This window comes from Zosterops lateralis (assembly GCF_965231275.1).
Source record: "Zosterops lateralis genome assembly, chromosome: 15".
Lineage (NCBI taxonomy): Eukaryota > Metazoa > Chordata > Aves > Passeriformes > Zosteropidae > Zosterops > Zosterops lateralis.
Window position 1 is genome coordinate 11,196,789 of NC_139775.1, and position 27,501 is coordinate 11,224,289.

General features: G+C 43.7%; 1 protein-coding gene across 1 annotated transcript; it reads right to left on the minus strand.

Moving 5' to 3' along the window:
- Positions 1-7,316: 7,316 nt before the first annotated feature.
- HAPSTR1 (HUWE1 associated protein modifying stress responses) lies at positions 7,317-23,724 on the minus strand. The gene is made up of 4 exons (XM_083872408.1): positions 23,346-23,724; positions 22,505-22,585; positions 18,167-18,442; positions 7,317-10,355 (listed from the first exon to the last, which is right to left on the minus strand). The coding sequence occupies exons 1-4, from the start codon at positions 23,563-23,565 to the stop codon at positions 10,111-10,113; spliced, it is 822 nt and encodes a 273-aa protein (XP_083728534.1). The 5' UTR covers positions 23,566-23,724; the 3' UTR covers positions 7,317-10,110.
- Between the last annotated feature and the right edge of the window lie 3,777 nt (positions 23,725-27,501).

Here is a 27,501-nt window from a genome sequence, read left to right on the forward strand (position 1 = left end):
ACCTTGTTTCTCTGTGTGATCATTTCTAAGTCATCCCCACACCTCTCAGTAATTGTACTCCTTTCAGCACCTTTTGCCCAGGTCCCTGGTGGTTTCTCAGTCCCCAGACAAGAGGACAGTCCCAGCCCAGGAGCACAGATGTGGCACACGGGGAGATGGCTGTGTGGCACAGTTCTGGGCAGCAGAAGCTGCAGGGACATTCCCATCGCACGCACACAGGAGCACTGGATGCACACCCTGTCAGGATTCTCCCAGGACAGGGCAGCAGGCAATGCTGGCTGCCATTCCCACACTGACACACAGGACAGGCACTGCACAGCACCCACTTCACCCTGCAAGGTGTCAGAGACCTTCTGAGAGGCCAGAAAAGTCAGACTCTCCTCTCTCTGCCCATGCTGGCACCACCTCTGCTCTCCAGTGCTGTTGCAAACTCTGCAGTACTGCAGCCAGGGCTCAGTGAACTCCTGGGAGTTCACTCTACTCCACCCCTCATTCTGAAGAAACATGAATATCTTAGCATCAATGACTATTGATTTTCTTTTTTCCATCTTGCATTTCTTGAGCACGTCCTGTATGCAAACAAACTTGAGAGAGAAGACAAGAGAGCAAATAATGTTTTTTGATTTGCAATGTGTTACCAGCTTCATTATGTGAAATGCTAAGCCTGGACTTTTCCACATGGATTAAGTGTCACTGTGGCAGATAATGGACACAATATGTCTACAAATGGGAAACAGAATGAGATACAAGTAGCAGAAGTGGGCAAGTATCACTCCATCCACTGCCTCATGCATCTCCCTGCAGCAACCAAGGCACCAGCCTGAGCCTGGGCAGTGCCACAGGTGTTACCAAATCACCTGAAAAGCATCTTGGCCATCCTGTCACCCATTTCACTGCTGCCTGAGAAAAGTTAACTTCGGGCTAGATATTCAAGGGTTACTCTTGTATAATAAAGCCATGATTATGGAGATTACACCAGCTCTACTGATATATTTGAAAGTTTAAATGCAAGAAACACAGAGGATTAACAAAAAGTGACAGTTTCAGCTCCGAGGGCCTGCAAAGTTGCCTTCAGCCACTGAGAAAGTTGGCAAAACAGACTGTCAAGATGGATTTTGATCTTCACAAAGGCAAGATGACAGCACACTGTTCTTCTAGGATACAAACACAGCCAGTAAATTCAAGGTTTTCTGTTGTACAGTTCTGTTCATCTGATAATCTAAGGAGTTCATCAGCTAAAAAAAAGCACCGATTCCCCACCAGTTACAGGAGCAGACAAAGGCACAGAAGCAAAACCACAGGGGAGGGATGCAGCCCTGCCATCACACAGGGCACAGCATCTCCTGGCACAGCCTGCTGGATGCCACATTCCAGAAGGAAATCCGGGCTAAAACACAAGAATCAGAACTCTGGACCCTGGGAGAGCCAGGACTCCTTCCCCACACCTCGGGCTGCCAATACCACCTTGCCTTTTTCCTCTGTCTGCTAACACGGGGACAAATGCTGCCTTTAAAATTATTTAAGCAGTGGCTGGATCACTGCCACATTATGGGCACGCTCCAGAGTGAGACTTCCAATAAAACAGGAGCTCCGCCACCACATGGGACTAATGGGACATGAGATTTCTGTAATCTTGGAGAGGATTCTCACCTCCTCCTCTCTACCTACAGCCTGCAAAGATCAGTGAACTGCAGGACAGCCACCCCTGGCAGGTTCACCCCTCTCCTTTCCTGCGAGGCTCCAGCATGGGAAGAAGCTTCTCCAGCTCATTCCCAAGCAGTGGAAATTGGCAAAGCTCCATAAAGCAGCTGAAGATCTGGCTCCACTTGATAGTTTTATCTGAGATCATGATGAGCTTGACTAGAGGGTGCCAGCTGGATTGCTCTGGGGAACCGTATTTATAGATAACACTTGAAAGGGCAAGTTCAAGGTGATGGCCCCTGGTGGCCCTTTTTTGTATTCCTTCAAGAGATCCTCATTCACACCTCCTCAAGTGCTTGCCAGGCAGGTTGGAAAGGCAGCAGATGAGAACTCATGGTGCTTTGTGCTTTCTCCAGCCTCCTGGAGCACTGCTGTCATCTTGTCCTGCACCACAGCCCATGGACAGCTGACATGGAGCTGCACATTCTTCAGACCAAACCTTCATTTTTGTGGTCAGAGCAGTTTGGGTTTTTCTTCTCAGAGCAATGAGATTCTCAGTGCAGCAACAGCAGCTCAACCACTTTTTAGAGCTATCCTTTGCTTGCCTCTGAGCACAGCACTTGTTACTTGACTCTGGGCATTTTGTTTCACAAAGAACGTTGCAAAATCGCTGGCAAGAATCACCTGAGGAATTATTTTTGTTTGCTGAAGGACTGGTTTTCAAAGGGGTAAAGGGACTAGGCATAGCATCTAAATAATCCCAAGGGCTCTTTGCATTGCTTTAAAAAACTTGGGAGATATTTTAAAGCATCAGCATCACTCCCATGAAATCCCCTGTGACACAGAGATGCCTCCACTGAGCCTAAACCACGAACCAAACCCACAGGCTTTAAAAAGGAGAAAAGATCCCCCTCCACATCCTTGTATCAGGGCTTTATTTGGGAACTTAGGCTCCAAGTGTAGCTCTAAATCCTACTGCATGTGGACCATGGTAAAAATGACTGTTTGAAGTCACCCAAACCATCCATTGGCAACTACAGCCAATGCTGAAGCAGGGCCAGCAGGAATATAAACCTACCCCAGCCTAAACTCAGAGCTATTGCAGCTGAGGGCAATGAGGGCACAGGAAAATTCTCTTCACCTTCCAGTGTTCCTGTGCCACCTCTTGCACATCACCTATTCCTTCTATTTTTCAGAATCTCCTGCTGACTATCTGTGCATAGTCTGGGCTCACTCAGACACTGGAACAACTTCAAAAAGATCTGAATTTCTGGAGATTTTAAGCTGAAACAGAATAACTAATCTGTGGTCTACTTTTCAGGCAATATCCCAGGTTTATAAAAAACAATTTCAAGAGGCCAACAACCCGCTTGGTGCTTTTCTGAGACACTGCCCAATAATTAGAAGGTTTTAGACCTTTATAACAGGTTTAAGTTCAGGGTTAGGGTCTCTCAGTAAGTCACAGAAGAAACAGACATAACAACAGTTAGAGTCTTAACTGATTATGTATCTAATCTTCAGTGTTCTGCCCTTTCCCCTTATCAAATCACATCAGAATGCACATTAACAGAATCCAACACATCCAACGTTGCAGTCCCCAGGTCACTGTATTAGTTGCCAGCCTGCCAGAACATGAATGAGGAGGGGGCTTGGCCTTAATACAGAACCACTGAGAAACTTTTAATTGGAATTTCAGCCCTTAGAAAATGGCATTTTTATGCCTGTATCAAAATTAGGCTTTAGCAGATGTTCTCCTTCCTTTGGAAGTGATGTTTCCATCAGTGACACAAACTCCCAGCACACACCTGCACCTCCACAATCCAGCCCAAATCCAAACAGTTCCTTCATGAAATGGGCAAGATGGAGACAAGAAATCCACGTAGTCAAATCTGGGATTGGTTTCTGCTTTGAAGGGTCACCTATACTTGGGAGTAGCAATTTTGATGACAACCTTTAAGTTTCCAGAGGAGCATGTGCCTCATAGGGAAAGAAAATCCATCTGTTCTTGTCAGTACTTAGTGTCCTTGAGCAGCAGGTATGGCTTGGAGCGAGGACAGCAGTGCCCTTTACCCCCTCCCAGATAAAATGGGGGTTGAGAAAGTCAGGACAGAGCAAATCTTAGACAAATGCAGTTGGAAAGGGAGGCTGAGAGGTTACCTGCTCCAATCTCTGCCCAAAGCAGGTCCAAGAATAGGATGGAGTCTGCAGTTTCTTCAGGGGTCAAGCCCCACAACCTGCAGGCAATCCAAGATTATGTTAACTCGGAAAAACCACCAGAAATTATGCGAAAGCACTTACCAGAAACACCTTCAGACAGGCTGTGTTCAGCACAGGGAGAAGCTTCTTGGGTATGGTCACACACAGGAGGAAGAAAACCAGATGCAGACAAGGCTTATGTTGAAAGATCAAGTCAACCTGGAAACTTACTCTGAGGGAACTCTTAGGTCTCGTGTTGAAGGGATTAAAGAGCCAGTTGTTGGGGTTTAAATATGTTGAACCCATTTTTTCTGGAAAATTTCAGCACAGGACAGATGAACTGCTCCTATTTTGGGATATGCATCTAGGTCTAAGGAATTCTGAATTCTGACAAGACTACATCAGAAGCTGTTACAGAGCAAGCAGATGCAGACAAATCAGGTTTTAATTAATAACCTCAGACTCCAAATGAGTTGCATCCCTGCACTGGAAGCACACAAGCCTCTGCAGCTACAACATTCAGAGCATTTTCAGCAGATTCCTGCTCTGAAAACTGCAATCCCTTAAATCAAAGATTTGAAAATTCATTTCAGCATCCAGACACCCATCTTCAGTGATTCACATTAAGGACAAGGGTTTCTCCAAGGAGAGGAAAAAAGCCTGCCTACCCCATGGGAGATCACAGATGCTCTTTCACAGGAAGTCATTTAAATGTAGCCAAGGAAAAAACAGGTTTCACTTAGCGAGCTTTTTCAGCAGAAAAGCTTAGAGATGAAAGCAAAAATACAAATTATAGTTCCCTCAGTAGAATAAACAGTCGGATTACTGGCAGGGCATTCAATGCAAGTCTCTAGAAGATGGTCCCCCTCAGCTGAGAAGTTCACTCACCTCTAAGCACAAACCATTTATTTCTTTTTGTTGGGGCTTTCAGAGAAAATAGGAAAATAGGCATTAGAACACTTTTGTTGAAGACAGCATTAGTTATCCTGGGCTGTACTCTATGAAATAGATATGGCAATATCACTCTTGCAAACTTGTGGCAAAGCTCTCTCCCCAGAGCTTTGAAATACATTCAAAAAAGCACAGCAGGTATTTTTTAAAAACAGCCACAAGACTGGCCTAAAGCATGCCAAAGAGGCAGAGGTTTTTGTGGTTTGAAAGTGATCTAGAGACCATCATTGTGCAGAGAGGTAACACTAGAGACTATGAGTTATTAATTATATGAGACTAAGTAATTACTCACTTAAACTGCAGAACTTGGCATTTTATTTTCTCCCCATCTTGACCTCACATACCCCATTACAGTACTCAAGGAATTCACTTCAAAACAAGCAAGCCAGGTTTAAACAGCAATATAAAAATAGAAATTCCCAGGAAAGTAATAAACTCTAACCTTTGGGCTGGGCAGCACTGGCCTGTTCTGTGAGCACAGGTACACAGGGCTGCATGGGCAGGAGCTGGACGTGGCCCTCTCAGAACTCCAGTAGAAATGGAACAAGGCCCTGAGCAAACCTAGTTTAATGCAAACATTTTGTATCCTCTGCATTGATGTTTTGTAAAAAACACACCAGGTGTTTAAAGTAGCAAAAAAAAATTTCTGTGGCTTGAGTTTTGGGGCTGGAAGAGCATTGCGAGCTTTTCAAAGATGCAAAGTTGTTACAACATGACAACACCAACAGGGACCCCAGGATTCCCCTTCATGCACAGCTTGCTGTTCTATAGCATGCAGAGACACCTTCATCTTAAAATAAATCTGATAGAACAGTGAGATATTACAAAACATGATTAAGACCAGTCTTATATGCTGTTTTAACCAGCTGATCAATGCGTTTAGTACTGAATTTTAAGATTTTCTACAAGGCAGTGTCTGCCCAAAGGGTTCACAGCAGATTCCCAAGAGATCCTGGTACTTTGTGCATTCCCCCCCTCACATCCCACTGTGGCCAAGGAACAGTCCTGGTGTTCCACAACCCTGGTAACTCCTGGGACAGCAGCACCACCAGATAAAATCACATGGGAGATGCTGCAGCATTTGGCTCCCATCTCTTTTCTAAAAAACCCGAGGCAGGAGATGGTTCCCTCCTACACAGAAGGGACTCTGGTTTATCCACTAGAGCCTGTGTGTGTTGTCCTTTTGGGACCTTCTGAGGGGCTGGTGGGATCAGGGCAGCAGAAGCAGCAGTGTTGACTCAGGGCTCAGAGGGAATTCCCCAGGCTCCATCCATCCCCAGGAGCCCCGTGCACAGACAGGGCGTGCCAGGGCCTTCCCCTGGCCTTGCACAAACACAGGCTCTGCAATGAGCAGCCCACGGGGCCTTGTGGCTGCCCCACACAACCACATCAGCCCCACCTGGGGCACAGAACCCCACAGAACACACCAGGCCTGCATTCCTCATCTCTGCCAAAGGATTACTTGGCTCCAGGCTAATCATTGAAAGATGCTGGGGTTTAGAAGCCATTTAAGGATCTTTCTAAATTCCTGTTGGAACATTTCGCTGGCTAAGTAAGCAAAAAAATGTGAACATTAATTAAAAAGATACTTTTAAAACTTGAAAGCTCCTATGACATAAAGCTTTCCTTCATAATGGAATTCTAAAACCTGCTGATAAAGCAAGTGGGAAATAGTTTGCAGGTTTAGGGACACCCACATGAAGTAGGAAATGCTGCTAATTAAAGCACCTGATTTCACTTAAGTCCAAAGAGCATTGCAAAAAGACTGGAAAGTTCAGCTATTGAAGTCAACACCACTTAACTTCCTAACCTATGCCACTTAAATCTCTTTAAGATGCTTCTTTTATGTATTAGTGATGTAGAAGTCTGCAGAACATCTTGTACAAATGTAGTACACCCCAGTTTTTGGTGCCAAACAAAATCCTGTGTGTAAGCTCCACCAAACAGCTACCACCAAAGTGCACTCGAGGAAAGTCCTGATCCACACAGCTCACACTAATCACATCTTGTCTGGGATTACCCACGGCCTGTATTGTTCAGAAACTTCAAAGAACTACAAAGCAGTCTGATTAGTTGTATTTTTTTTTTATTAGGTTTATTATGACTTAGAGTTTCTATTACTCCAGCTGGGTAAACCACATTTGAAAGTAAGTTTAACTGCAGGACTTCAATTTCAACCAAAAAAATCATTTTTGCATTACTTTATTGTAATATAGATTTAAATTGAACATTTAAAACTTACTTCATTAATAAGCAAGCCAAGCTCAGTAGCTTCAGTGCAGGATGTACTTTATGTAACTGCCGCACATTCAGGTTAGATTGGATGTACATGGAGAAGAGACCGGGCAACTGCACGACTCAGAGGAGAAAGCAAAATTAAGCACCATTTTTGACCAAACTGAACAGTTCTCCACTCAGTGCTCCTCACTGAAAATCAACTCACTTCTGGCTCCAGGAGCTACAGTTTGGAGAATAGCTGAAAGCTATTTCCAGAACATCAGTTTTCTACACTGGCACAAGAAATAGTCTTCAAAGCAACAGGTACTGGACTTTTTTTTATTAATTTTTTTTTTTTTTTTTTTAAGAGACAACCTGTTCTCCTGTGTTTATCAGGTGAAATACATGCATTTTTGATCATCCTGGCAGAGGTCAAAGAGCAAACAACAGTTGGGGCTAAATGAAAAACAATCAAAAGTTGCCAAATATTTAAGGTACAAGCAAAAAAACATTAATGCAACCAGTTTAATATCAAAGTCTGCTTTCTTTCAAAGAAAAATGGCACAAATTAAGTAAGAAGCCAGACAAATTTTGGTTTTAGATGGTAATAGACTGAATTAATGCTTCAGAGCATTAACAAGATTTATTTCACTGCAAGAAAGGGGAGAAGGAATTTGAACAGGCTCTGTATTTGGGCTAGACCAGCAGCACTGCTACAGTTCAGCCCCTGCGTGCAGAACTGATACCAGTGTGGTGTCACCTTTACCTCATCAGGAATAAAGTGTGGTAGAAATTGCAGAGCATAAGCATCTTACTCATACAAGTCAGTCAAAACAATAAACAGAAGAGCTGAAGAATGGTTCTCACCCCTGTCCTTTCTGTTCAGGACTCCACCTTTCTTTTAGAACAGAAAAATCCCTCTGCCAACGGTCTAATAAATACTAACAGATATTCAGATACCATCTTCAAAATCTTTGCTGAAAATGCAGTCTCCAAATGAAAACTAGCTTTATGCAGTATTAACATCTTACACAAACTAAACCTTATGAATCGTAGTTAATAGCAGTAACTGAAATTAATGTATACTGAGTCTTCAAGTGATGTGCAAGTTCAGCTATGTAACAAAGGTGGGGGTTGGAGCAGTTCTGACCACTTTGCTTTGGGCAGTTGTGACAGCTGCCCACGAGCCACAGAGCCTCTCACTACAGTACTGAGCAACTGGACATCTTCAAGGGCTCTTGGGTGTAAAGAAATGTGATGGAAGCACCACAAGGCAAGGAAATCATGCTCAAGTAGAGAGCTTGGAGTATCTCACACAGCATTGCTGTCTTGCCTTGACTACAGACATGGATGAGAGGGCACCAGGGTAAAAAGGGCAAACCTACAGTGAAGTCTGCTTCAAACAGCAAAGATAATACAAAAGAGATCTGATTCTACAAGCACGTAAGCAAAAGTCTTGAAGAGCTGTGTATTAACATGGAGCTCAAGGTGCCTTAACTTGGCCAGAAACCACAATTTTTAGTACTGGGAATCTAGCATAGCTACATTTAATCCCAGGATCAGCCTATGCTTCCAGTTAAAGCATGCATACCACCTCTCTAAATCCCCCTTTCCCAACGTGCACAGTTGGAGCTCTTCATTTTCTTACTCTTCCTGTGTTAGCTCTTCCTTTCCCAGGCAGAGATTTAGAGGCTCTAAAGCCAGAGCTCTCCACCAAAGACTTTCTCCTTCTACATATAAAAATAGTCAGGACACTCCCAGACTGACATCTGTCCCTCCCCATTCAAAAACAGATTTGCAGCAGATCAGTCTTGATCTCTAGTTCAGTTTTAGACTATGCTTAAGTTACGGCAGCCAGAGTTCAATCCTATGAATGTAAGCTAAACACAAAAAGAAAGCCATTTATCCTTTTTAATTCATGCTTACAGCATGTTTATCCAGAGTTTTTATAATCAACTTCCAGTTTTAAATTATTTTCTTAGCACTTCACAGAACCTGCATGTCACTCCCTCCTGAAAGGGGATGGCATCACAGAGTCTCGTTTAAGTTAGTCCAAGTTTCCACATGTGACCAGAAGTCTTACTTGTTAGAACACACCCCTTTTCCAACTATTCCCCACATTCCCTCTCCTCCCACCCCTCCCCAGCAATGGGCAATTACTTCACAAGAAATGTAAAATAGGATATGGGTGTACACAAAACCTACCCTTCACTAATACTGAACAGAAAAGCCTATTTTCCAATTACAGGACATTTTTCTCTAAATTTAGGTCAGCACTGGTGCAGTCTGCACTGTGTATGATTACCACAAGGATAATACCAATAAGTACATATATTTTTCTCAAACTGATTAAAAAGCCTATGAAGTTAATTGGGGAAAAGTTTAATATTGCTACTTCAGAGCACTAGAACACACAAAGTGAATCCAATAAAGATCCTTGTATTGATTCAATATTAAGTATTAATTGCATGACCATCATAGCACCTCTTTACATTATCACACAATCACCAGAATTATCAACTGCTTTTAAAACTAAAAAGGGTACAGTCCAATATTTATAACTTGCACACTGTTACTATACAGAAACTAGGTGCATGGTACAGTGCTGCAAAAATGGAAGCCTGCAGTTTTGACAAAGATGCCAAGTCATGTTGTAGACAATTTCAGTCAAACTGGCAATACTGTTTAAGCAAATACTCAAAGCAGGAAATAAAGGACAAAAAAAAAAAAAAAAAAAAAAAAAAAAAAAAAAAAAAAAAAAAAAAAAAAAAAAGAAATTCTATAGCCAAATAAACATCTGAAATTTCCTTTCCCTTTAATAATACAAGTAAGGTCACTTTTAGCCTTGGAACAGATACATGTTCGCCTATGATGATCTTGCTAACTACTACACAATATCTGATGTCCTCTGCTAAGAATATAGTTTAAGAAAGCCGCAGTTACAAGAGGCATCTAATGTAATATCTAAAACTTCCTGTATGGCATTTATTGAATTCTTTGTCTTAAACAGTGAATATGGAAAGATGGCCTCATGTTTCCTTTTCAATAGTACTCTGAGGATCAAGTGGCTTTCAAGCAGCATGGTGGGTTTGAAATTTTTGCAGTTTAGATCATTCTGTTGCGTTTATGAGTTGGTGAGTCTGTAATGACATCGCCACACTGGGCTGAGGTACGCTTTCTAGTTCCACCATTGTCCAAGTGGAGTGCCATTTCTTCTGATATGAAAGTGTTCAAATCAACATCATGGAGTCCATTTCTCCTTCGACTAGCATTGGAGCCACTGCTCACGTGAGTAGGCGAGCCTGGGGTACTCGAGCGAACACTTATACTAGCCATTGCACCACTAAGACCTGGGGAGAGAGAGAAAAAGGCTTCAGTCAGACAGCACAGAAAGTTCACTTCCCTGTGTGCCACACAGGAGCACTCACACTCAGCCCAATTCTGCTGAGATCCCAAAGACGCTTCATCCTACTGTTTGTACCACTGCAGTCCAGAGCACACCTTCTCAGCTTTCAGCCCGTGTAATAATCCAGTAATTACCAGAACTGCTTTTAATGACGTTAAAAGTGAGCTTACACACCAGGCTGTGACAGCACACTGGCAAATATTAACTCCATAAGCACGACACGCTTTCAAAACATGGACATACTCAAGAGCATTTCAATTGAAAGGTTTCACACTGGACCAAGAGTTACACAGCCCTGCCAAGGACTTTCCAGTTGAATTGACCTGGTCCTGTGTCAACACCACCACCCTACTCCCTTTCACTCCCTGAGGGAAACTGCAGGTCTCAGACAGGTGTACACCACAGCTAGTTTATAAATACAAGCTTTTATTTCATGGCTAACACTAGCAGCCAACACATTAGTATTATTAAATTCAGAAATGCACTTAAAGAACAAGCAAGGAAAATCACGTGACAATTACCCAAAATTTGTTATCCATGGATCTGATACAAATCACTGTCACAGGTACCCTGCAAGTACTTTGGTTTGTATTCAGATTAATAGTGTTTGATGCAAACTGAAGTTTATTTCTTGCAGAAACAAGGCCATAAAAAGACAACCATGAAGTTTCATACTAATTTAACCTCTGCCTTCCGTAACATTACAATTTTACAAAAGTGGGACATGGCAAAATATAAATTTAGTAAGGACTAATACACAAAAGTCTAACTACCCAATTTCCAAATCAGGCTGTATTTGGAGGCAAACAGGAGCTCAGAGATAAGACAAACATCTTTGCTATCGTAACTTCTTCAAACCTGAGTATAGTAGGAGAGTACAGAAACATCTGTTGGCCTTAGGAAAGACAAGGAAGATGACACATCTGCGTATTTTCTAATAATAAGAACAAGAAAATGTTGAACTGTCCAGGAAGATTCACTCTCAGTAACCTTCAAAGTCTTAGAGAGAGCTCTCTTGTCCAGTCTCAAATATTCTATAGCTCTGTCCAGACATCATAAACCTTGTGTGTGCATTAATTCCCATCTCCATGTACTGTCAAATGAGCAGCCAGAAATCACTGACTGACAAGCCAAGCCTAACAAAACCTGATCCATCAGCTGCTGGTCGGCCAAAGAGGCAACTTCAGAGGCCCTGGGAAGAGAGGACTGCTAGAACTACATCAGTCACCAAAACCTCAGTTAGAAGCTGAAGTCTAAAAGCCACCTGCAGCAATGTCAGGCTGATACACCAGTCAGGATGGAGCAGCTCAACCAACTTCACTCTGTTGAACATTATTGAATGAACATTTAAAGCTTCGAACTTATAACAGCACAGGAAACACTTTTACACAGATCTGGCATTACACAACAACCAGTAGACACAGCCACTAATCACTGATTCCTTCTCAGGGCTTTTGCTTACAGCTCCAAGTGGTGTTCAAACAGGGCTCAGAAGCATGGTCTGAACTCCAAGGGGCATCCTGAGGATTTTATTAATAGCAAAATCATCATTCATTCATCATTCATTCACAATAGCAGAAAGCATTTAAACAGAAGAAGCTGTTTCAGTGTAAAGGAAACTCAGAAATGAGGTTTGTGACAGTTTTCTCAGGATTAAGGTCAAGCTTAAATTCAAAACAATTAGGAAAAAAAATTTCCCATGCATCTACCAAAGAAAGTAAAGCAGCTACTTAATGACAAATGCATGAGAAAAAGCCAATTCAGACACCATACCTTGGATAAACTACTAACATGCATCATTTGGGCAGGTAACAAATCACTTCACAACTCAAAGACATCAGTAGTTTAATTTCAACTGGCATGACATACATTAGAAAAGAACATTAATTCACCCTGTACATTTAAACTGGAAAAAAATCTGACAGCATACAGGTGACATTTTTTCAAATCCAAACTGATTGTAGAGACTTGCCCCCACATCTCTATTCCAAGTAAAACTGCTGTGACCACACAAGTTTAGTTTCATTGCTTACACTTAAGAATCAACAATTTACATCACTTATCATTTATACAACTCATACCAAATGAGCAACACAGTAACTCAGTTTTATCATGACATTTTTTACTATATCTAGTGCCCAAGTAAGGGAAGAAAAATTATTCTATATAAACTCCAAAACTGACCTGTGATATGAAAAGACTTTTTTTTTTGGCACCATTCAAGAATTATGTTTTTAAGTGGAGCCTTTTCAAGTAACAAGCATTCTTTAAAATAGTTGAGAGTTTAAAGATGCACCTGTAACACAGTGCAGCATATTCTAAACCAGACTGCTAAAGTTCACAAGCAATGCCTAAAGCAGTCACTGACTTCCCAGTGTTTAGGTAGGGCTGAATCATTGTACATTTAAATACACAAACAACCTTCAGGAGATTAATTAGAAGTTAAAATATTCAATCCAACTCGGTGTCTAAGGCAGGAGAGTAGCTCTGAATTAATTTCTATGGATGAGAATACAAGGATATTACATCACAGCATGGACTTTGAGCTACAGGTTAATCTTGCATCTCACACAGGTATTTAGCACCAGTAGAGTCATGGCTGGGCGCACTGACAGACTGAGTGACAGCTCAGCTCCTGGCAGGGGACCAGATTACACAGCACTGCCCATCCATCCAGGAGAGCACAACTGCCAAAGGAAACACTCAGATCACAGCTTAGGAGTGGCTAATTGAGCTAACATGGAAGAGTCAAAGCAAACTCAAGACATACATTCAAATATCAGGATGCCACTTCATGGAACCAACATCTCTATGAACAATCTGCAAAAAAAATCCCCTTTTGGTCGACAGGGAAGAAAAGAGTTAAGTTTTTCCTTGAGAAGCTGTGGCAAGGCAAAGGAAATCTCAGAAAAACCATTTACTGTGAATTACTCTGGTTTAAGCTTTCAGCAGACTCAGAGCTCTTCCCAAAGTATTTAAAGCAGTAACTGACACTAGGAAGTGGTGAGATGACACGACTGTCAGCAAACACCATTTCCAAACCTCAAGTTTCTATACTGTGATTAATATGGCCTAACCACAGGCACACCAGTTTTGTCCATAGCACAGGACAGAGATCCAAACAGCTGCTAACGTGGCTCCATATTTCCCATCATCTCACATTCACCTCTGAAGTCTCCCACTCCTTTCTACCAGGGACATCTCCTTTATTGTTAGAGACCTTTAAGAAAGGACACATGGCTCTTAGCCTCTTTTTAAACTGGAAAGGTTTGAAGTGGAAGGAGTATCTCAAACATTTTGCAGCACCTAGTACATTCTCATTCCTGTCATATCTTTCAGTCATCAACAATATGACATTTCATAGACAATGATTTTACAAAAAGTCATATTCTAAAAGCCTTATAGTACTATTAGAAAGAGCTGTGACCAATACTAGCCAATTTATAACTAAATACACTCCCAAACTATCAAGATATTACAATGCTTGACTAAAAGTGTGTTTCATGGATTACAAAATATTTAAAACTGTCAAGTCAAAATTAGCAAGCTTATCACCACTGGCCTAACAAACTGTAAATGCTGTTTCATCTGCACTACAATCATGCCCATGTACAACTTATTCAGGTCACTACCACAGTACAATATACTGGGTAGCTTCTGTTCAGTACAGTGATAGTACTAACTATTGTTTTCTACAAGTTTTAATCAGGAAATATCTAAAGGAACATTCACGCTTAGATAAGTGTGACTAAAGCAGGAATTAGTTAATAACCCCAGATAAATACAAAATGGCATGCAGAGAGATCCTTGTCACCCTTCTGTCATATTCACCCTTTCATAATACTGGCTCAAAGAGCAAGTTTTAGCAGCACATACCAAAACACAATTCCATCACAGCTATATATACACACAACCTTTAAATTAGACCAATCTGAACTCTGTTCTCCCATCCCCTCTTTTACCAACTGCTGCTTCTCCACTCTGCTAAGTGCTCCTGGTTTAAACTGCACTTTCATATTCTGAGAAGCAAATATGAAGGCCTAGTGAAAATTCAGACTCCTTAGGGGCCGGGCCACAGACTTACACATGGAAATGTTCTCCCTACCCTAAAGAGATCAAATCACCTGAATTATTTCTGAAGGAGAAAAAAATAACTAATATTCTCTCAGTGTACTGTTGTCCTATTTTTCCCCACATTCACCTATGTTTTGATCAAGAATGCTCAAGTCAAATACATTCCAATATTACCTTTCCAAGGTTGCTTCTTTCCCCTCCTCAAATCACAGCATTTTCTCCTGTTATGCTGGGAGGATGGTCAGTGAAACACGGAGCACATCCACAGTAAAGGACATGGGCTGTACACCACACCTGGTACACCAGGTACAGCCAGGCACAAAGTGGCTGCGCACACAAAACTGGGAATCTGGTACTTGTAGCTCAGATTGATGGAATTCTGTCATTTGAAACTCATCTCTTACAGAACTGGAAATGTCAATGCACATCCAGAGAGTAGGTGAAGATACATCCATACTTTTCCTAGTTGCAATCACATTTCAGGGACTAATGGAAGTTAAAAACCCAACTCTGTAATTGAGGTGTTGGACAATAAAGGTATTATCCTTCTGCTATCACATCTTAAAACACCAATCATCAGACTGATGTTTCATTAAAGTTTCAGAAAACTGCATTGGCATTTCACAGTAAAACATCATGTATTACCTTGAGATAACTACTCAGCTTTTCTAAAAGGCTTGAAGTGCTTTTCAAATATTCACAGCTCAAGCCACCAGCCATGCTTTATTTCAAAGGTTACCCCTGAGCATGCCAACAGTGAAAAGCTGATAATAAGGGAAAAGACACTGTTTACCAAAGTTTACTCTCTCAAGAGTAAGGTTCCAAAGTCTCATTCTCACTAACACTGAAGATTTCAGTAACAACTGCAGAGCATTGGTGCCACAGAGTTAAAAAAAAAGGGAGATCACAAACATCTTAAACATTATCATGCTTAATTTTTTGTCATGATAATTTTGCTTTTAGCTGCTATAACAAGTTCTTCTCTACTGTTCTGCTTTCAATATGAGTTTTCTTGTAATAGAAAGGCTTGATAATCGGTACCACAAGATGAAATTCTGGGGTCAACACCCTGTCCAAAAAACAGTCAACCATCTTGCAGAGAAAAAATACAGGTCAGAGGTCACAGGGCTGGAGATAGAAGAGGCAAGGCCAAAAATCCAATTTTAAGATATTTCTTTTCAGATGAAGCATTCAGTTTAAGGATTGTATTAATGCCTAAAGGATGCTATTCTCCAATGGTGTAGCCTAGGGCATACACCTAGAATTGTATTTGATGTTGCAGGAAATACTGAAAAGTTAGCTATTTTGTTACCACTGCTTCTGTCAAAAATTTCAGATGTGCTCACGATGCATTCAGGGGTTAACATGATGAAAAAAAGAGGTATCTTCCACCATCAAAGGGAAATATCAGCAAGTTAAAATGCTGTGGTCTTTAGACATAGATTAGTACCTATTTCTGAGAAGTCTTTACACCAACTCTGCTCCCACTGAGCTTTACTTGGTGCCACAGGCTGTTCATACCTATCACTGCTTCACTAAAACAGGTCTTGCTGCAAGCAATAAAGTTTTAGCATTATCCTTCAAATCTAATTCAACCCACCCAATAAAGAAATACTCTTTTCCCACCAGGAAGCCAATCAGCACAAAACAGCCTCCCTCCTTTAAATGCCAGTTAGAAACTCCTCTCAAAACCTCTGTGCCTGGCCTGCTCCTCACCATCATCAGGTTCTCAGGTTCCCTCATGATTCCTACAAGCAGCACTTCCAAACATTGTGCCAAAAGTTAAAATCAGCACAGGCCTAATGAGGACAATTTACACACACCTGAAGATCCTTGGCAGCTTTCAAAATCAAAACACAGTTTTGAGAAGCCTTACAATAAATAGGAAATGAGTTGTGACATTGCTTAATCACAACTTCCTTAATGTTAGAGGAAAGGAAAGAAAAGGGGGAGAAGCTGGAGTAATGCAGACATTGTAGGGAACAACCTAAAACCAGTTCTGAGGCCCAATACAAGCCCAGTCACTAAAGGATTAGCACAAAAAGCGTTTGTGTCAAGGACCAGATTGAAACTGATATGAGAAGAACCTAATCCAGAAGGTGACTGACATGTAATCTTGTCAACCAGCTGATGAAGGGGAAAAGTACATTTTGAGTCCCTGCAGTGCCACTACAGAGGACAGAACTTCCTCATGAAATATGGGAAACTTTATACATCATTGTTCAGATCCTCATGCTATAGGAGAAGTGACCTCCATAAACCACCTCTGTACAAAGCAAATGGTAGGAAATGATACATGGACACAAAAAGAGCCATATTACCAATATGGTAATATGGTTGTTTACTCAGAGCTCACTGTGCTGAAGTGAGTCTACCTAAGCTTCCTCTCACCTGAGACTGAGCCTTTACAGTTAAATCCAACTCCACAGACTCAACTGTGTTTGCCAAAAATCATTTTTATGACAGTGTTTGTCACAGTGAGAGCCAGCTTCTGCAGTTGTTCTCATGAAATTAATTTTATCCACACTGAGTAAGCAACAGTGGTGCAGAGAATTCCCTAACCCCCTTCTAGTGTGAGACAGGAAACTGCCAAAGCCGACATGACTGGGTGGGGAAGCATTCTTGGTTTAAATGGCAACAAGTAGCAAATAATACCAGATTTAGTCTGTCACTTACACAGTAACAGTGTCTGGATTGTGTCTCTTGAAAAACCACCAGGGCACAGCAGAAGCCAAGATGGCATTTTCAGGAATTCACTCTTCTAATTAACTCATCAATTCTACCCCCCACTGAGAATATCCAGACAGTAAAAATTTCATTTAGATGGCACTTCTAGATAGCTTAATTTTTACTTTTAGAATAGTCTAGGGTTTGTGCCTCAAGATATCTGCTACCCTTTTGAATTTTAGAAGGCATAAAAGCCAGAGGTGAACTGCCTCATCTCACCTCAAGAGCAATTTAAAGCACATTTGTCTATCACTTGCTAAATCATAATCCAATACAGAATAAGCTACTGAATATTCATGTCTGAAAAGAGATACACCACCAACATTGCTGCTGATGGCAAAGAAGGCAATTCAGTATGACATTGGAACACATGTAAATCTGAAAGTGAACTAAACTCTGAACAGCACTCAATTATTTCAAAAATGTATAAGTGAAACACCCTTTTCAGGGTACTTTCAGTAGAATGCTGAACTGCATTACCCTGTGCCTAACAAAGGTACTAGAGAGCTGAAGACAGAAGACTCAGATGTCCAATTCCCTCCCTAAGTCCCCCAAAATTTGTTAGTAGTCAAATCTTAATATTTAACTAGTTGCTAGCATAGCATTGCCATTTTCCAAGAATTCTGTTTACTTTAGCATTGGTATGAATGCCAAGTCTCTTCATGCTTCAAAACTACTATCAAGACTTCATACTTAACTGTTGAGTTCACAGCTGCGCAATATTTACAGACCCAAATTTCATTTTTATTCAATACCTTCTCTTCATTCAAAATACTCAACTATACAAGTTTTTAGCAGCCAACACATGCCTTACACATGCAAAAGCTCCTGTAAAGAATGAAGGGGATACCTTCAGCTGGAACACCAGGTACACGACACACCACGATAAGGTAAACATGCTTTAAGAACCCCCACCCAACGTGAACCAAGTAGTATTGAAAAAGTGACCGTTACCATGCAGAGCTATGGCTTCACGGAAGGGTTGCAAATCAGTCTCTACAGATGAGCTAGTTTCTGTCGAAGTAGCTCGGTTAGGGGATACTACAGTCAGTCTTGGGGGAGCTCTAGAATTTCTTGGAGGAGGAACTTTTCCACAAAGGAAGCTGATCAAGTCTTCTCTTCGAATAGTTCTTCTGCGTTTTTTAACCCAGGCTAGCACATCCTTATTCCGGCGCTGGTAGCCTATCTGAATTCCTAAATCAAAGCTCCGCTGGTGGGCATCCACACTCTCTGCAGGGAGACAGAAAAAAGGTCTCAGTGTTACACAGCAATGTACAGCACAGCACTGATGTGGCTTCCTGTCAGCCATGGGAAAGAAGAAGTATCTACATCTTCTACAGGTTACACCACAAAGCAGCACACCGAGGTGGCTGCAGCAGCAAAGAGGAGTTTCACTAAACCTGAAGGGAGAATTTGCCAAAACCTTCCATCCTCTTTGCAAGTCAGACAGTCAACAGCAACTCCAGCACCACTTAAACAGCATTTACTGTACTTCAGGTCAACACTACAGCACTGTTTATTTACATTAAAAACACACTTAGGGCTTGTCAGACTGAGGAAGAGACTTAAATCAATGGACAACAGACTTAGACACACACAAAATGCATCAATACAGTCAGGAAGCCCCAACATAAGAAAGGAGCAACTGCTTTTCTTCATTCTGAGGTAAGGAACTGCCAGAAAACAAGATTTCTTTCAAGTTTTTTTTTTATTTTCAGCTGAATTTCAATTGCAGAGGCAATTCACAGGCTGTAGTTTTGAAACTAGTTAGAATACAAGTGTCCCCAATGTCTTTCAATTAGCCAACAAACCATTTAAAAAGGCTACAAAGTTTCCTTCCCCATTTAGGATCCCGTGGCAATTTTGATATACAAAAGCTTTAAACACACTATTTACAATAAATCCTACTACAAAATGCAATTTCACTCTCTGTTAATGTAGTCACCTGTGCACATCAGTTATAACTGTGTCTCCAAAAGACTTGAATGCGATGGATTAAGTTGCTTTCAAACTTGGGGAAGTGTATTTCTGGCTACCAGTTTGAGTAAGTTTCAAACCACAGTAACAGGTGGGACAAATCCTGTTGACTACACAATTATGCTCATCTTGTTCATCATAGGTTTGCTATCAGAGCTTTGACAACACCTATTTCATTTTCATCTAAAATACTGTTATGTCGCTCTTCTTAAAATACATGAACATATCCACTCCAACTGTGTTTACTTGATTTCCATAGAATTTTCTCGATGCTGATTAAAACAGCATTTTATATTCTTGTTTTATTAATGAAGCCCAAGGCAAAAAGCATTTGCCCAGAACATGAAGGTATTTCTTTAAGAACAGCTATCCCACGACACTGGTTTACAAACAGTGATGTACAAGTGCAATGTAGCTTTGTCACACTCCAGAACCCCAAAAGAACTACTGTTAAATGCTACCCTTACACTTATATTCTAAGGCACCACTGCACAGTCCAAAGACAGCACTGAGATCCACCTGGCCAAAGAGCAGCACTTAAAACCCAACACAACAGACCAAAACCACCTCAAACTGAGCTGAGTTAAATCCTGGAGCTCTCGGAGTATAAACTAAACAGGTACACAAAGGACACTTAACCTGTTACTTTTATCCACTCTAAGAGTATTTTCCCTGTACTACTTTGTAATCTAAAGACTACATTTACAAATGCTAATTCCCCTGAAAACAATGGTAACATGACAGATTATTCCTCCTGCCATTTTATACTCCACAGCAGCCCAGACTCCAATGCACTGGCAGTAAAAGCTGCCCAAACACTCTGAAGCCAACTTGGAAACCGAAAATACTCCTTTAATCACTTCCTGAAATACCAGGAGTGTCCTTCTGAGGCTTGGAGGCCACCTTTACGTCAATACTCTGCTTTCTTTGTGTAAAAGAATGCATTACAAAGTGCTAACTGTGAACTAGGTATGAGGTCAAACACTGACTGCTGATGCAGCCCAGAGAAGTTTCAAGCATCATTACCCCAGCTAGATTAGATTTTTATGGTAAAAGCCACAACTACTTTGTTGACAAAGTTAAGCTGGCAAAACCTAAGCAGTCAAGCTGCATATAGTCTGAAATAACTAAGTCAAAATTAACATCAGAAAACATTCAGGTTTTCTTTTTTTATAAAAACAAGGTAAATTGCAGGCTCAGAAGTCTTCTTCTAACATATACCTAGAACACCACAAAGTGGCCTTAAGTTCTAAATCCTACATTACAAGCCATGCCTTCACTTTTTCAGTGCAATCTGCAAGATAGTGATGTGCCTTGAATGCAGTCTCTATCACCAGCACCAGAAATTCAGGATATAAGACCATCAGTGTGGTATGATATTAAACTTCTAATCTATATGCAGAAGAAATGCTGACATTCAAGACATCATGGCATTTTCATTATGCATCTCTTGGGCTGCTCTTGTTAAAAAGATGATGCCTCAAAAATCCAAGTATTTATCAGATCAGAAAGCAGCTGACAAGGCAAGTTTGTGGTGTTCAGTTCACCACACCAAGTATTCCTCCAGTGTTTTGACAGAGTCCTCCAAAACAAACAGTACCGAGAATGTGAAAAACAAGAGTTTTTTTCAGAGCCATGTCCACCACTAGGGAAAGCAAGTTCACAGTAAGAGATTTCAGCTTGTCAGACATGACAGTGTTCAGCTGGTTCTACCAGGTTACCACCAAATTTCTACTGACTTGCAAGTTAACTGAAAACTGAAAGATGGCATTCCTGAGTAACTCAGGTACTTCAGCTCTTTAGCACCTGTTTGAAGAAAAGATTTGTTTCAGGTGCTGGTTTTTGAAGTATTACATTATACCTGACTAAAGTCAACTTCCAACTTAAACTCTGGTTTCCCTGGTCACCTACTCATCATTTAATCACATCACTGCCAACAAAAAGACTCATTTTGCCTAGAGCACAAGTAATCAAACATTTTAACCAGAAATAAACAGTCTAAGTCTTCATACTAAAGATGCTGTAAGGGAGAGCCATGACATTTGTAAAGACAGGCTGTAATTATTCCAGACAATTTATTAACACTACCTGCTGCTACTCCAGCACCAGTCTCAAATGACTGCTGTCCCCAGACGTGTTCCAGTGACCCACTCCCTCAGGCCAGCACCTTCCTGCTCTGAGGAGCTGCCCCTCCACATGACCTGACACACACAGAGCACCCAAATGCACTTTCTGCAGGAGGCAGGACTCTGGCAGTGAGGGCTGTGCACCTACATTTCCTCCTTCCTCCTTCCACATTTGTCAGAAACCTGATCACCCACCACAAACACATCGAGTTCAACTGCTTAAAGCAAATCCAAAATGACAAAACTGGAGGCAAATGAAGAAGCATAGTGGTGGAACTACAGATAATGCTGTGCAGGCCAAGAAAAAAAAAAAAAACAAAACAAGGGGAAAAAAAAAATCAAACTATAAGCCAGAAAAACAAACATCTGGAACTTTAAAGCACTTCCCTTCCTTGGAATGGAAGGCAGTAACAATGGGAATCACAATGTGCCAATTTCAGCCTTCACTGATACGTATCATTTTAGCACAACCTTCTAAACAAAGTTAAAACCACTGAATGATCCTTTGGCAGACAAGAATTCCTGTGACAAGCCAAAGAACTGCAGAGTTCAGGAACACCCAGTAAAGCAGCACTAAAGCACAGCCACATGCTGAGCACACTCCTATCAAAGTTCTGGCTAACACTGCCTTCTTACAGCCACGCTGGACACAGCCATAATGACATTCTAGTGCTTAAAATAAACTGGGAGGCTTACTTAAGAAGCCTCACTGCCACAAGACGATAAAACTTTCTGTCACATAACATCTATGCAGAATTTTATGAACATTAAACCCAACTTTGCTTCAACACAAAAGAGAAGGCATTATACTGACACCCCAACAGCTAATGCACCATGAAACATAAACAATGCAGGGAATTTCAGTACTGTTTAACCAGGCATTGTACGCTTCCCTTGAATTCACAAGAAACAGACACATTAAAGATACCCTTTTTCAAGGGTCTCAAAGTAAAACAGCTTTTAAGTTTATGAGTCACTGACATGAGGCAACAGAAAAGATTCAGCTACCGTCAGCTAAAGAGGCCCAGGGAAAACCTGCAAGATTCAGGAAGCAGTCTCGGGTTAGATTTTATCAGGGTGAATAAGAGACATTAACAGGCCCTACTTATGAGTAAGCCGGGGCAGGAGGCAGAGTGGGGCCCGGCTCGGCGGGGAGGGCTGCCGGGGCAGCGGGGGGGCAGCCCCTTACCTTTGTAGAGGTTGGTGACCGCGGTGGCGGCGTTCTGGAAGGGGACCCAGAGGGAGAGCCCCGGCTGCTGGCACACCCGGTCTGCAGGGAGGGAAGGACACACGCTGTTTATTTTGGAGTCACCCGCTCCGAACGGCCATGTTAGGTTTCGCCATTTTGTTCCACCTTCCGGAGCCAGCTCCGGATCGGGGCCGAGCGGGGCGGGCGGGCAGCGGCCCGGCCGGGGCGGCGGGCGCGGTGCCCCCGGAGCGGTGGGGAGAGCCCGGCCGCCCCCGCCCCGGCCCCGCCGCACAATGAGCCCGGCCCCGCTTCGCCATTTTGTCGGAGCCTCTTCCCGGGGCTGGGCGTCGGGAGCCGCCGGTAGGGCCGGGCTTCCCGGCCGCCCCCCTCCACCCGCCCCGGCACTCGGGGCTCGCCCCCGCCGCCCGGACCCTCCCGGCGCGGCCCCCGCCGGAGCGCCTCGACACCCCGCGGCCGCGCTCCGGCCCGAGCGCCCCGGCAGCCGGGGGAGGGAGGGGGTGCGGCCGGGCCGGGCCGGCGCAGGAGCCGCCCCGGAGGCCGCGCCGGGCGCTGTCCGGGCCGCGACAGCGGCTCCCCCTCCCTCTCGCCATTTTGTTTTCCCGTCCGTCTCTGAGGGCGGCCGCGGGCCGGCAAAGCCGCTCCTCCCGCCGCCTCGGCCCCTTTGTACCGCTGCGGGCACCTCCCCACCCCGGCGGCTCCGCGGCTGCTCGGCGCCCCCACCCCGCGCTGCCCGGGCCCCGACTCCGCCGCGCCCGGGCCCCGCCGGCCCCTCGGCCGCAGCCCCCCAGTGTGCCCTCCCCGGGCCCCCGGCCGCGCTCACCCTTGTAGAGCTGCGCCACGGCGGTGGCCGAATTCTGAAAGAGGTGCCACAGCTTCTGCTGCTTGTGCTCGGGCTGAGCCGCCGCCTCGTCCTGCAGCTCCGGCGCCAGCGCCTCCTCCTGCTCGGCCTCAGCCAGGCACTGCCGCTCCCACTTGCTGAACCAGTGCTCGGGCCCGTGCTCCTGGATCTCCGCCTCGCCCTCCTCCTTCTTGTCCTCCATCCTCCGCCAGGCTCCGCGTCCCACCGCCGCGTACACCCGGTCCCGACAGCCGGCCGCGCTCGCTCCGTGCGCCGGGCCGGCCCTACCTCACACCCATGCCGGGCCCGCCCGTCGCTCCGCCGGCCCCAAACACTCCGAGCGCCGGCACCGCCCCGAGCGCACTGAGAGCCCGGCCGAGGCGCCTGGGAACGCGCAGCCGGCCCGCCCCGCCCGCAGCGCTCGATTGGCCACCGCCGCCCCGGCACCGCCGGTCCGTGCGGGATTCCCAGCGTTCATTGGTCTGTTTGCGCGTCCGTCAAGCGGGACACCCCGGGGGGCGGGGCTAACGCAGGTTTGGTTACGCCGTCACAGCCCCGTGCCGGGGGCGTCGGCGCGGTGCGCGTGCGCAGAGCGCTGCCTCGCGCGGCCCCGGCCCCGCCCCTGGCGTGAGGCGGCCCCGCCTGCGCCCCCCCCCCCCCCCCTCCCCCGGCAGCGGCCCCGGGGCGGCCCCGAGCGGGCGAGGCGCTCCCGGCCCCGGGCGGGCCCGGCTGCCGCTCTCCGCCGCCCAACCGGGAGGTGGCAGCGGCCGCCGCCGCTCCGCCGAGGGGCACAGCCCGCCCGGCAGGCGGTTCCCTTCACGGCCCCGGGGGAAGATGGCGGCCTCGCAGGGCCCGAGGGCCGAGCCGTGTGACACGGCCGGGCCCCGCTCCAGCGTCCGGCAGGAGCCGCTGAGGGGTTTGCCCCGAGAGCTCAGAGCCGCGGCATCACTCTCCTGCTTGTTTTACACATTATTTACTATTCTGTAATTCCGCGCTGTACTCGGCACAGTCCCAACAAGCAGACTGAAGTCGCAGCTGCTTTGCCCACGTTTAAAATCCCTCCTTTACCTCGCGATCTCGTAACTTCGCCGCTGTGAAAATGCCTTTCCCAGCTGCTCCGGCCACGCTTCCAGTCAAAGGAAATATCCAGCTACTGTATTTCCTAAACCACTGAGAGTAATTACTAAGGACCACCTACTTTTGAGTTATGCCCTGTCACTCCTTGTGAGTAGAAGGGGTCAGAGCACCCATAACTTTGTACTTGTCTCCTTAAACTGAAGTTGTGGCATTGGTTTTTAATATAAGTATCTCAGATATGTACAGTAATGCACAAACACAAAGGGACAGATATTCCCTTCCTTTCTACGTGAGGCTCTGTCCAATTCTTGTTTAAGATTATGAACTTCAGCCAAATTGGTTCTGTAAATCATCCATTGATCAGAAGGGCAGTAAGGACTAAGTATTGTGATGCAACATGGATTTTTCTCCTGTGCAACTGGTTTAAGAAAGCAAAGAACAGAAAAGTAAATCTTTCTTATAAAGTACCTACAACTTGGAAATATGCATTCTTTATGCTCTTTAATTGTTGAAATATTGTAAAGCATCACACAGGAATGTATGATGGGCTTTTATTCTAGTATTTTCCAATAAATCAAGTACTGAAATTCATCTCCCTCAGCAGAAACACAGCAGAATTTCCTGTCAGCTTTCACAGGCTTTGCAGATGCTCTCTGAGATCAGAAGTTAGGGCAGGGAGCTTGATGGAAGAGGAGGAGACATGGCTATCCTGGACTTTGTCTACCACACATCTGTTTTTCTATTTCTAAAGAGTTGCATAATGTTGGCAACTATGAAATAAACAGTTCATTCCTGCAATACAATGTAGTGTCAGTCATGATTTATCAGGCAGACTGTCCTGAAATTTGGCTGTGGCTGATGCCCATTCAGTGGAGATCAGACAGGGAGTGGTAATGGATCTCTGGGCAATCCTGGGTAAAAGCTTAGCACCCGAATTTCCTGCTTTAATTTAGACAAACCTGGCTACACACCGTTCTCAGGAGTAGCTACAGTTGATAAGAACTGCTGGGATTCTGAGGGTTGTTTTCCTTTCTAAACATGTTGCACCAGGTGGGGTGGATAATGTTGGTGTTGTATGAATGATTTGAGACTTTTGTGAAGTGGCCATTGGTGATTTCTGGGATAGTAATGGAGAGAGGCTTAGCTTAGAACATAGGGATACTGAAAAATGTCATGTTTTTGGTAGAATAAAGAACTTTAACTTGGTCTACAGAATTCTTTATGCCACCTGAAGATAAAAAGGGTGTTAGGGCCTTGGGAAAGGAGCCAAGCGCTTTCTGGGATTTTAAGAATAATGTACCCAATGAGTCCTGCAGGAAGAGAAGGAGAATAAAATGGAGAATGAAGACAATGTAGATTGACTTTTTGAGGTTATTTGTGGAGGAGGCAGCAAAGGAGAGAAGAAAAACGAACAAAAGCACCGTGCATAAAACCCCTTAACACACCCAAACACTCCCCGAGACCTCCTGAGCAGCCCTGAGAACGCTGGTTCACTAAAGAATCTTTTCTCCCTAGAAATAAAGAACAAGTTTTGTACTTTTGACCCACCATCAGTGGCCTGGCACAAGCAGAACGGGGCTGGTTTTGGTTGCTGGTAAGGGATTTGTTGGCACAAAGACTGTGAGGGCACTGGTGTGCACATGGCAAATGTGGAATCTGAGTCATCTTAGTGTTTTGCGTCTTAATTTCCCCCATGGGAATGCTGTAGTGATGAGAGCATCCCAACTGAAGTATCAATGGAGATAATTACTGGAGCATGATGAGAATATGCTAATTGTAGGAGGCTCTGAAGACTTGTTTTATTCCCTTATGCAGACTCTTACTGGGGGTTGAATTTAATGATAAATAAGAGAAAACTTTTTTTTTTTTTTTTAATATGAAAATATAGAATGGGGGAAGAGAAAGGTTATAATACAATCTATCTAAAGTGAACGCTAACAGTTTAAATTATCTGAATGTGTAGATGGCTGAATACAGACATGGGAGTATTTCCACAGTGCTGCAGCCAAACTTGGACACTTGAATAAGAGAACTTTCACGATATTTTAAGAGGAGGAAGTGAAGGGAGTAGATATTGATTTCACCAAAGGGAAAACCCCATCTGAGTGACAATATTTTCATTTCTCTTCACCATTTTGTCCTTTGGGATCAGACTCTCAGTATGCTGTCCTCCAGAAAAGCAGGTCAGCAGGGAAGGCAGTTACTCAGCTGCAAATTGTAACATTTCTCAGACAGAATTTTTCATCCTGGGGAAGTCCAACATAGTGTGGCTGAGGAGGCAAGGAGCAGGTATTTATGAGAAGTTGAGCTCATAGCAAACAGCCGTGCACTGACTGTTGTATTCGCATTATCAAGACAATTGAAGCTGATCCTGATGTGCTCAGATGAATTTTTATGTCTGCTGGCTGTTACTGCTGTTCCCCCTGAAAAATGTGACAATAGAGCAGCACCCTTAGTGCAAACACTTGATCAGTCTGAAACAGGAACTGATTGACAAAGGCTGACACCATCAAATATGAGGGTTCCTTATGGTTGCAAGAGCTTCATATTCCCCTGGTTTTGAGTCAGGGAAGTAGAAATGTAAGGAAATAGGATTGAAGGATTTCTTTTCTAATATGTGCTCCTAGGTAATGGTTTACTCTGAAAAAACAAAACTAGGTAAGCACTGCAAAAAGTTAGTTGAATGCTGTTTTCAATTTTAAAATGTTCATAACTTTAAATGAAAGCATCTGCATCCTTCCTGCAATTTCTGGGAGCACTTTGGTAACAGCACTTCTAAGACCATGATCAAAATGATGTCACATAAAAGCAACTTGAAACTATGTGAGTAAAGCTTGGTCAATTTGGTTTTGCCTACAATAGTGATCCAGAGACTTTGCCCAAAAGCTGTTCTCAGTTTGAGGAGGAAAGCAGTTTGACCCTGCAAGAACAAGATTCTCCAAACCTCATGTCAGGGCTCTGATTTCAAAATCATTAAACAATCCAGACAAGGGGCAAGACTCTCCTTTTGTGGGAAATACCACATGACTCCTATGACATACAGATAATTTATGTGTGAGTT

Bases quoted from the DNA above. Each gene is read 5' to 3' on its own strand.
- HAPSTR1 (XM_083872408.1), bottom strand. From the start codon at position 23,565: ATGGAGGACAAGAAGGAGGAGGGCGAGGCGGAGATCCAGGAGCACGGG. The intron at 22,586-23,345 runs GTGAGCGCGGCC...CCCTCCCTGCAG, and splicing joins CGTGGCGCAGCTCTACAAGG to ACCGGGTGTGCCAGCAGCCG. The intron at 18,443-22,504 runs GTAAGGGGCTGC...GTCTCCCTGCAG, and splicing joins GGTCACCAACCTCTACAAAG to AGAGTGTGGATGCCCACCAG.